Below are 11,959 nucleotides of genomic sequence, written 5' to 3'. Positions count from 1 at the left end.
GGCCCATATATAAGACATATTAGCATAATTGGAGTACAGCCAAATCCCTCAGTGTATATTGCAGACACTTGTTAAAAGCTTGACCTTGGAGGAAACAACTTCCTACTTGTCTTCAATCAGTTAGCAGCTGCTGAAGTCCTCCTCTAAAGGCAACTTGCAGCCATCTAGTTTGGGGAAGTTGTCCTCACCATTGACCTTACACAGGTCCTCATTTCCCAAGATGGTGATGAAGGTTATGTTCCCACCTCACTAAGGAAATTAACCGCAATTTTCTATTACCTGGACCAAACATTGCTTTTCATTTGTTTAATTCCCTGAGAGTTGACACTACACATTCATTCATTGAGCAATTGCTTTATGTAAAGGCCCCGAGATGAATGAGACAGTCACTGCCATCAAGGAACTTACACTTCAGTCAAGGACACAGAGGACCAAGTATTGTAGGAGGTAGAACGAAATAAAGGCCATAATAGAGGTATGAACAAATTGATACAGGGGCATTAGATAACACCATTTATTTTAATGGTGAAAAGAAAATTAAGAAAGGCTCCAAAAGGCAGCATTGGCCCTTGAAGGATTAATAGGAGAAAAAGGGTAAGGTTAGGCAGTGAGGTATTACTAGTCTGACTAAACTTCAGGTGTGTATCCTGGCACGAAGTATATGCACATCTGAGGATACTAACATATTCTTGCACATTGCTAGTTTCCTTCCATAGTAAATCTGATGCAGCATTGCTGTAGGGATGAAGTAAAAAAGGATTGATATTTGCATCTGAGAATGCTCTTGGGACCTTTGAAGATTACACTAATTTTGTTAACTAAGAGAAAAAACAAAGGTCTTTAAAAGGGCCAAGAATGGGCAATTGGTGATGCTCTGTATGTCACTGTGAAAGATGGGTTAAAAATTGTATGAGAATGAAACACAGAGACCAATCTCTATGCTTAGCATATCCCAAGGTGAGAGTGGGTAGAGCACAAGATGCACTAGGAACTTCTCATCCTAAAAACTAGAAATAGGATAATGCTAATGATGTCTGACTAGGAAATGATTTGGGGATATGTGAAGTTTAGTGTGTGGTCTCCGTGTTTCAGTAGGGAGGTGGTGTTGGGCAACTGAAAAGAGTTCCCAGTCATCTGCTTGAACCTCAAGGATATGACTACAGATGACCCTGGAAATGAAGAAAACAGAAATGAAGAAAATTAGGATTAATGCCTATTATCGTGTGTGATGATAACAACCAATACACGGGACTGCAGAGTTTAAGGAATATTAAGGGAAGACCAGGCTAGGTATAGTTGGTGGGAGATTGGATACAATAAGCAGAATGTACTCTCAGAGGCATTCATAAGTTTTAGCAGGAAGGTGCTCATGGTGCCCTCGAGTCGTCTCGAAGGAGATTTTACTCCTTCGAAGAAGGTTGCTCTATAATAGAACACTGGAAACTTGAGGATGTTTGAAGAGTGAGAAGAAATGAGATGATGGAATAATGGATGTGAAAGGTTAAAGTCCTTTCAAAAGTACAAAGTGCCACACAATATAAGGTCACAGCAAGTCAGCCTTTTGTCACAGATGCTGCGGAGTCAGAAAGTCGCTGACATCTGTAAGACACTTTCATTTTCATCACTCTACTGAATTTTACCAGGGGCTCTTAGTACATGACCTCCTTCATTTCCCCTCTATTTGTTCCCTAAGGACCACCAGTTGTTAAGCCAGGTAAAACACTTCATTACTTGATTTTTGTCAAAAACTCCAGGCCATGGTGCTATCTGAGGCCACGGAATGCCAAAGACTATCAAATGAGAATTTATCATATTTAAATATGTTCAATTTAAGTTTCATTGGGACATTTGGGACTTAGTAAGAAAGTGGAGGAAATTAACATGAAATATTGGAGGTAAAGACTAGTAGAGGATACTGAAAAACTAGTTCTCATTACCAAATAAAACAACTTTAACTAAAATAAAGCCATTCAATGTTATATGACTAGAGAAACAAGCCCTACGGTTGAGTTGGAATGTATTTAGCATAAAAACATATTGGACGTGTGAGATTCCTAGGAAAATACTGAAGCAGGAAATTTTGCTGTTTCCTTATTGTTACTACTTTGTTTTTTTTTTTTTTTCATGTTTTGCCAGACAGTGCCTTACTTTGTTGCTGGATCTGGAACATGGGGTGATCCTCCTGCTTCACTATCCAAAGTGCTGAGGTTACAGGCCAGAGCCATTCTGGCTGCCTGCTGCTCCTAAAGAAAGTAGTAATTGCTTAAGAAGCTCTTAAATGTACAGTTTGAAATATTAAGCATACACTTAAGAAGTTCTAACTCTGAACTAATTAAAGTCCTTCCCATAAATTATACTTCATCTAAATGTCTTTCTTTCCTGTTGGTGAGAGACCAAAAGTGAAGCAGGACATCTTAATGTCACCTCAGTCTGTGTTGGTTTCTTATTTCTTTGAATAGCTGCTGCCTGATTTGGCTATTTCGGTATTGTTAAAAAAGAAGGAAAAGAAAATATATAGGCAAGAAACAGGGAAGGAGAAAAGAAAAGAAAGCAACCTGAAGAAGTTAGCCCTCTTTATCACCATAAAGACGAGATTACTGTGTATGTTGAATAGAAATTATTTTCTCTTGCCTGCTCTTTGTCTCCATGAACTCATGATATGCATTAATCAGGTTTGCATGTGAACTCAACACTATAGGTAAGTCATGTGTGAGTTAGGCTTTTTTTTTTTCTTTTTAAAATTTGAGACAAGCTAGAATCACCTGGGATGAAGGTAACTCAACTGAGAAATTACCTCCATCAAACTGACATGTAGGCAAATCTATGGGTGCATTTTCTTGATTAATGATTGATGTGGGAGGGGCAGATGGTTCTATGTGCTATAAGAAAGTAAGTCAGTAAGCAGCACTCCTCCATTGTCTCTGCTTCAGTGTCATCCTCGAGGTTCCTGCTCTTTGTTTCTCTCAGTGATGAACACTGACATGGACTTGCAAGTCAAATAAACTATTTTCTCCTAAAGCTGCTTTTAGTCACTGTTTTAGTTACTGTCCTATTGCTTTGATGAAGCAACATGACCAGGGCAACTTTTAAAGAAACATTTTATTTTGGGCCAGGTTATAGTTTCATAGGATTAGTTCATGACCCTCAGGGTTTTTTTGTTTGTTTGTTTGTTTTGTTTTGAGACAGGGTTTCTCTGTTTAGCCCTGGTTGTCCTGGACCTCACTCTGTAGACGAGGCCTGCCTCGAACTCAGAAATCTGCCTGCCTCTGCCTCCCAAGTGCTGGGATTAAAGGCGGGTGCCACCCCTGCCAGGCATTGATGACCCTCATTGTGGGGAGCTCAGTGGCACTGCTGTATCAGTAAGTAAGAGTATTCATCCTGATCCATAAGCAGCAGGCAGAGAGAAAGGTAGACTTGGACTCGTGTGGGCTTTTGAAACTTTTAAGCCCATCCTTAGTGACATTCCTCCTCCAACAAGGCCACACTTCCTAATCCTTCCCTCAAACAATTCACTAACTGAGAACCAATAATTCAACCATATAAGCCTATGGGGGCCATCTCATTAATATCACCTTAGTCATAGTGTTGATAAAAGTAATACAAAGGAAACTAGGATAATAGGAGTGTACTATGTCTCTGAACTGCAGCTATGTGCAATCCGAACCCCATTACAAAGATAATTTCTTCTGTGTTCAACTTTTCTATTGAATGTAGAACATCAGTTGTCACTCAGTCTGAAACCTTTGGCTCCTCCCATTCATCATGATGTCAACAGGCAGCTGGAAGCCAATTTATTTGTTGCCACTTGAAACAATAACACATTTTCACTTCTCAGTCATATTTCTACAATAGCTTTCTGCAAGGTTAGCTTTCTGTGTCCCTTTCCCTTCTTTCTCTTTCCACTTTGGGATTGACGAAGGTCTCATGCATGCTAAGCAAGAACTCTTTTTTTAAAAAAAAATTATTCAATATATTCTTTATTTACATTTCAAATGATTTCCCCTTTCCTGGATCCCCCCTCCCTGAAAGTCCCATAAGCCCTCTTCCCTCCCCCTATTCCCCAATCCACCCCTTCCCACTTCCCTGTCCTGGTATTCCCCAACACTGCTGCACTGGAGAATATCATCCTAACTGAGGTAACCCAGTCTCATAAGCAAGAACTCTTATCACTTAGGTACAACCCCAATCCTGCCACATTCTTGTCACATTCTCTCCTACACAGAATTTCTAGGAACATATTCTTTTATGTATACTTTCCTTTAAAATTTTTAAGAATTATTTAAATAATTGAAATATATATATGAATATAGCTTTTTAACATTTCACTGTAATTTATACAATTAAACTATGTAGCTCCACTGTTTGTCTTCATGTATGTATCAGATGCTTTTCTATTGCTGTGATAAAATACCGTGACCAAGGCAACTTATAGAAGAGGTTATTTTGGGCTTTAGGGTCCAGAAGGTTAGAGTCCATGATAGCAGAGTAGAGGTAACAGGGCATGCATTTGGTATGATAGCAGGCTTGTGAAAGCTTATCTTCAGTGACAAACAGCTTCCAACAAGGCTATACCTTGTTATCCTTCTCAAACAGTTCCACCAACTGGAGACTAAATATGTAAATGCCAAGACTATTGGAGGACATTTCATTCAAATCACCAAAATGGGTCTTTTAAAAAAAATTATTATATATTTTCTTTATTTACATTTCAAATGTTATCCTCTTTCCTCATTTTCCCTCCAAAAACCCCCTATAACATTCCCCTTCCCCCTGCTCACTAACCCACCCACTCCCACCTCCCTGTCCTTGAATTCCCCTACACTGGGGCAATGAGCCTTCACAGAACCATTGGTGTCCAACAAGGCCATCGTCTGCTGCATATACAGCTGGAGCCGTGGGTCCGTCCATCTTAAATTCAAGTTATATTGAATGGTTTATTATCTGCATATGTATACAATGGTTCAGATTGGTACCCTTAGTTATGCCTTCCCTCCCCATCTCCTCAAAGAAAACTAACTTCCATGAGAACAGAGGCCATATTTTTGTGATTTGATTTTTTTTGATGTACCCTTTAAGTTTAGCCTTATATGTGGCACAAAGTAGATATGCTATATATATTAACTGAATTATGAAATCATCATATGGCTATACCTAATTACCTTTTCAATTATAATCTGCTATTTCTTCCAAAATGTTTGCTTTCAGGCCTGTTTTCTACTTCTTTCCTCTAACTCTTAAAGAGTGATGTGTTCCCCCACCTCCCCCCCCCCCCCCCCCCCCCCGTATTTCCACAGGCCTTCTCTATGCCATGGTTAGGACACCGATCAATATGTTTCCACTTTGAATTAAAAGTCTGGATATTTTTCTTTTCCTGTTTGAAATGTATTTGTTTTTGTTTTATGTATATGCCATGCCCTCAGAGGATGTGAGATTCTTTAGAAGTAAAGGTTAAAAACAGTTGTGAGGCATAGTGTAGGTGCTGAACCAGGTCCTCTGCAGAAGCAGAAGTGCTATAAAATGCTGAGCCAGCCCCTATTACTTCAATTATGTTTATGTTTCTATCCCACTTGATTTAGAAATTAAAGGCATTAGCTATAGTCAGTTTATAACTCTGTTCTCAAAAGGTGGCTTTCCTGAGTGGGTAAAGATGAGAACACACTGACTAGAACAGTCACACCACAGGTAGGTACTGGAGAAGCCTTAGCAAGACGCAAACTTTGATGGGTCATGTAATTTATTTAAGTATTATTATACCTAATAAGTTAATAGCTTGTATGCTGTGCACATGAATATCAAAAGGTGAAATTGCTGGCTGGACCTCAATTTGCCAAAGTACAGGTAAAAATATGATCTGTACCTCTGAGAGCCTAGATATAAGGTCATCATGGCTCCAGACTAAATTCTTGCTAATCTCCAAGAAGTTGACACAAGGCCATAGTTCGCATAATTCATGTATTTGTAAGTTTTCCCCCATGCAATGGACATGAACTGTACTTATATTTTAGTTGTGGCAATTGGAATCCTAAACATCAAAATCAATTTTCTGTATAAATGGGATCTTTGGTTATGGCATTCTTTTGTTATAAATCAAAACTACATAGCATATTACATGAATGGTATATTTATCAATTTTCAGCTTTCCTTCCTGCTCACAACTGTTGTCCTTAAGCTCAAATTGCCCTGTTGTGGATAATCTATTTTTTTGGACTCTTTATTTGTGTCTTGGGAGGAAAGAAAACAATGTGTTTGCTTGCTGGAGCAAACTATTTCAAAGAACCTAGTGGGTGGGCCAGGATTTGGATCATGTCATTTATAGGTCTGCTTATTGCATTGTCCAGTACTTTATCTGTACTTTATCTTGAAGACAGCCCACCCACAAAGAGGGATTCTTTTGAAAGCTCTCCAGAGAATAAAAGCCTGCCATTCTTCATTACTTGTTCTGGACATTTACCACTCTGAGCATCTGAAGCCTATTTGCTTTAGCACTGTATATAATGCACACACACACACAAAACTCTGCAAAAACAGTTTGTGTCAAGCATGTAGCATATAAATCTCTTTCCACCTTTTAGTTGTATAAGCATTTCTCTACTATTCTGATGAGAAATGTGAACGAATGCTAACAAAAACCTTAGAGTTCTCTTAAGTATATGAGTCTTTGAAGACCGCCCATGATCTCCACTTGACCAGGTCCTTCCAAAACCACTTTTGAAGCTCTGTTTAGCTGAAACTTTTCCTAGAATGTCCACAATCCTCTCTACACTTCAGCATCCATGCCTTTTTACTCATATTGAGTCTGAATCATAGACTGAACAACATTTATTGCAGATCTAAGCTTTATTGAATTAGTAGGCATTATACAGAGATTTGCAAGTCATTATTGGTCCAGCGCAAATACAGGTGTTTACTTAGAGGTGAAATGACAGCACACATTGACAGCTTTACTGCTACTTGAACTATTTCTTTAAGGTGGCTTGCTATGGACAAAATCTCCCTCAATACCCATTCAACACAGTCTTTGCTTTTACTTCTCCCTTCAACTGAGGGATTCACAATATCTAAAGGAAGCTTGTAAAGAACCCTTCTGTATCAGAGGTAGTTTTGTGCCTACATTATGCGTGATAGAAGACATTTGAACAAAGGCTTCATAAAAAAGGGCAGAAGAGATTCACTAGAGCAGAGTTGAGATCCGAGAATTGTTTCAGCTAATTGGTTACAGTGGTGAAAGTATCAATCAAAATTTAGAATAGCCTTTTTTTTTCTATTTAGTAACAAAGCATGCAGTAGCCTGTGCAGACAATAGTTTTTAATAACAACCTTAAATCTGGCTTGAGCACCAAGGATGCATTTTGAAAAGGAGAAAGTACACTACTGTAGTGGCTGAATTCTGTACCCCCCATGAAAAGACATGTTCATTTGTGTGCTAATCCCCAGACTCTGTGATATTACCTTACTATGTTAGGCAGGTATGTGAAGTTGTAATTAAATTTAGGCTTGGAAAATCAGGATGTTTTAATAGATAATCCAGATGGGTCATCAGAACTCTCCTTACAAGAAAGAAGCAGAGGTAGATTATATATACAGAGGGGAAGCTGTCAAAACAACACAGATTAGTAAGATGAAGCCACAATCCAAGGAATAATGACAATTACATCAGAAGATGCAAGGAGTGGATTTTCTCCTAGAGTTTGCAGAGGAGTGCTCTCCTGCTGATATCATGATTTTGGATTTGTGGCTTTAAAAACACTACAGAACCAGAAATCTACTATGTTATCCCTCTGTGTTTGTGGGAATAAGTTACAGTAACCATAGGAATCTGATATAAATTTTAGTATGAGGTACTGCTATGACAAATACCTACAGATGTCGTCGAAGTGGCTTTGGAATTAGATGCTGGGTGGTACAGTTGTTGATAGTAAACTTAATAGAGACACTAAAGATTGCCTGAGCCAAAGCACTGATGGGAATGTGAATGTTAAAGGCATTTCTGGTGAGGGCACAAGAGGAAATGAATACTGTAGTGGGAACTGGAAGAAAGGCTGTTGTTGTTATATAGCAGCAAAAACAAACCAAAACAAACAACAACTTATCTGAATTGTCTCTTACAGTTTTATGGAAAATTATTCTTGATCTTGTAAGTGATGAAGTTGAGGAATTTGGTAGGCCAAGTGTTGTAGGAACAGCTAGTTCATTTTTGCTGGGGAAAATAAGTCTTAGGAGAAGGGGGAGAGGAAGAGAGGATAATAGAATACATGAGACATGCCAGTAAAATGTGAGTTACTAGGGGGACCATAGCAGTGGGTAGTGGTCGAGGTGAGGGCAGAAAGTGGGGAGAAGGATCATCATCATCAATGACAACAAGAAAGCCTGAAAATGCTGCAATGAAACACATTACTTTTTGCACTAATTTAAAAAAAAAAAAAAGCCAGATGAGAGGAAGTGAAGAAAGAACCATTATGTTAAGAAGGTATTAGCACTTGATTTGGTTAATTTTGTTAATAGTGAAAGATGATAAAATGAGAAAATTCTGTGTGAAGATATTCTTTGGAGCTCAGGAAAAGGATGTGGCCTGCCAACTTTTGAATAGCGGTGAAAAGATCAGGCACACATTTCTGGATTCATTCAACCATCTCCAGTACAGAGCTAAGCTATCTAGGAAAGAACCTAGATGTTAACTTGCTTGAAAGAAGGGTCATAGAGATATCATAAAGTTCAAGGTGTGTGGTGAGGGGATTATCCTGTCTTAAGATGGCGGTGTCTAAATGCCACCATCAACATCTTTCCAAGACAGGCTGAGAGAGATCAGGTACACAGAGAAGATGATATAAAAAGGAACAGAGAGAAATGTGGCCATAAGCCACACAATGCCATTGGTCATCAGAAAATGAACCAAGCAAATTAGGGGCCTCTGTTGTAGCCTCTGGAGGTAGAATGAATGGTCTGATGTCTAGATATCATGCTTCTGGCCTCCAGGACCATGGGACAATAAATTGATGTGGTTTTAAACTATAAGATTGATTGATGGTCAATCATTACAGTAGCCAAAGGAAAAAATTCTAACCTGTTCATTATTTTATAATATTCTGAAAAAAAAAAGTTGTAGAAAAGGGCATTTTTCATGAGTGGCAGAAATAAACAACAACAAAAATACATAAAATACTTCAGCCTAATTTGGTTTTCTTTTTTTAAAATGCCATTATATACTTTTGTTTTTGGGTGATACCTTTCAACCTAAAACAAAAAGTGCAAGGTGACAGGAATAGGAGTATTATAAGTCAAGTGAGTTAATTACGTGTCTGTCCCCTGAAAGTTTTCTAATGTTTGTGAAAAGCAGGTGGAATGCATTTAAATACAAATATATAATTTATCAATAATAGTACTTCATTCATTCTTGTTTACAAACTAGAAAATAAGGCAAGTTCACATGTGGAAAAGGTGATATACGTCAGTATTTCAACCTTGACCAGTTAGATAATATGGCAGGGCAAAAGCCCCAAAGTTCAGTCAATGTTTACATTTCAAGATCAATTTTTTACAGCCTGAAAAGCTATAAAAACAAAAACAAAAACCTCAAATAAACCATACCACAATATTTCAGAAAATATGTTGTAAAATTGAAAAATGCATACAGTGGTTATTTACATTAATTAGTAGAACCTAAACTTCATGGTTATTGTTTAAAAAGTGTGTGAAGGTGGTATGTTCTAAAGTACGTGTATGTGTGTGTGTTTTCACATAAAAACAAAAGGAAAAGACTCAGTCACTGTTACATTCTGATTTTTCTACTTATAGCAGCTTCAGAGTATTTTGAAGTATAATACCCAAGTAAGAATGAGTGAAAGGCAACTGTTTGAATTACTTTACATCTGTAGAAAAAGTGTACGAGTTATTGGTCACTTGTTTGCTTTATCTCAGAAGGTGGCTGGCCAAGCCACTGATTTGTTCTTTTCTCTAAATGTCTATAGTGTGCTTTGGCAGAATTATCTATATAAGAAATATGCATAGAAGCAATCTTTTATAGCAATCACAATCATCTGCATGAATTAGTCTTGAAATTATACTCCAGAGAAGTCACACCAATTATTACAAATGCACATTGTAAGAGAATAGACAAGTTAAGTATAACTTCTGCTCTCTCACATATTTAAAACAATGCTGAGCTTCTTTATCTGTGAGTGTTGTTTTGGCAGCATCTCTGAAATGTGTTAATAATATAAGGTAAGTAAGAATGATGATGACAGAGAGGTTTACCTTGTTACTGGGGTATGAGTTACTTCAGTAAGAGATATAAATACACACACACACACACACACACACACACACTGGGGAGGGATGGAGGAGGGAGGGAAGGAGGGTCGGGAAGGGGGAGGAAGGGAGGAAGGGAAAGAAAAGGAGTGAAGGAGGGAGGGGAAGAGGGAGGGAGGGAAAGAGGGAGGGAGGGAAGGAGGAAGGGAGGGAGGAAGAAAACTTTTTTTTAACTACCAAAGTGGAGTGGGAAAAGGGGTAGAACTAAAGACCAACCAATTGAACTTTCAAAAGTTTCCTACTGCCTACTGCATTAAAAAGTCATTTTCCTCCCTATGCGTTCTTCTGGAGTTCTGTTCCCTACCTCTAAGGGGGTGAAGGGATAATGAAGTAATAGAGGGAAGAACTAGGAATCAGTATTTTCCTCTAAAATTTAAATAAAGGCAATAGAATTTCAGGCTCATCTCTAGCATATATGTGAAAGTATAGAAGTTTTCTCAAAAATTGCTATTTAAAGATTTTCTATAAGGTAGATATCTATGGGGAATTCGAAAATACATCTTGAATAAAGTTGAAATCTAGTGGATTCGGTTAAACTTTGGTTCAGTTTTAGCTATGGTAAGTGCCCGTGACACTGTGCTGAAACGTTAGAGTAATGGTAAGATTAATTTCTGAATCCATTAGCTTTCACTTGAGATGGGTTCTAAATACTTTGAGTTGGGCTTCCCTTTCAGAGTGTGATATTTGCCCCTTTCCAATCATTAATGCATCTATTCTCCTAGACTTTACACTATATACATAAGATGAGCTGGAAGTAGACACTGGAAGTTCTTCCTGTCTACCTGTCCCCTGTCTATTTGTGGTAAATGTGGTGGGTAGGTCTGACCTAGAATTTCGGTTTTAAATTATCTGACAGACTGGAATGTTGGTAGAAGAATTCGTTGGATTTTTCCATGTTTTTATACTTTGATCTTCATAGTTAGGTCCTTATACACAATGACAAGTTACATGCATCTTTAGAGAGGAACAAATGTCTTCTAATCATTACATCTGAGTTCAGATTAGTGTACTTGCAGTGCTCCTACAAACACACATCACTTCACCTAGATCAGCTTGACCTTTGTGGAAATGTATTTATTTCCACTCCAACTCTTAAGTGTATATTTGCTCCTCTCAAAATAAATGATTTTGTTTTCTTAAATGTCTCCATTCTCCCTGGCCTGAGGAATCACTTGGATGGCATGGCTCCATTGTGGCGAGAACGCGATCTTTCCAGAGGGGGCCGTCTGTTATCTGTAAGACAAAGAGAAGAAGGGAAAAAATGGTGAGCTTAGATCCTGACTATTGCGCAGTGTCAGGTCGAGAGAGGTTTTCAAACAGTCTTGAAAAATCACTTCAAATGAATATGGAAATAAGCTGCAAAGAGCCCGGATCTGAGGCGTTTACACAGCAGCTGCCAGGCTGAGTTCAAGAGTTCTGCAATCAGCAATAAATGATTTTTCTTGGTAAGCAGAGGCAGAGTGACAAAAGAAATGGAAGAATTCTCTCAAGCACAGACCCCTTGGAGATAAGCAGGTGACAACAAAATTCCTTGGTAAAGATGTTAAATTGAAAAGATCTATGGACAGTGCCTTTGGTTGCAAAGCTTTCCAACTCCCAATGAGTTTTCAATCAGTATGCTGGTTACTGTTAAAGGGCACCAGTGTGTGCAGAG

The 11,959-nt window shown here is 38.3% G+C and overlaps 1 protein-coding gene across 3 annotated transcripts in view; it reads right to left on the bottom strand.

Moving 5' to 3' along the window:
• Positions 1-6,818: 6,818 nt before the first annotated feature.
• The window catches only part of Diaph2 (diaphanous related formin 2), a 714,153-nt gene continuing 709,012 nt past the window's right edge, over positions 6,819-11,959 (bottom strand). For all 3 annotated transcript variants that reach the window (XM_052170671.1, XM_052170672.1, XM_052170673.1), the window contains one exon: positions 6,819-11,538. In XM_052170671.1, the coding sequence (XP_052026631.1) occupies positions 11,474-11,538 (65 nt within the window). In that variant the 3' untranslated portion in view covers positions 6,819-11,473. The remainder of the gene's footprint in view (positions 11,539-11,959) is intronic.

Source organism: Apodemus sylvaticus, chromosome X, assembly GCF_947179515.1.
Source record: "Apodemus sylvaticus chromosome X, mApoSyl1.1, whole genome shotgun sequence".
NCBI lineage: Eukaryota > Metazoa > Chordata > Mammalia > Rodentia > Muridae > Apodemus > Apodemus sylvaticus.
The sequence above is the reverse complement of the archived record's forward strand: the minus strand, read 5'-3'. Positions and strand labels throughout refer to the sequence as shown.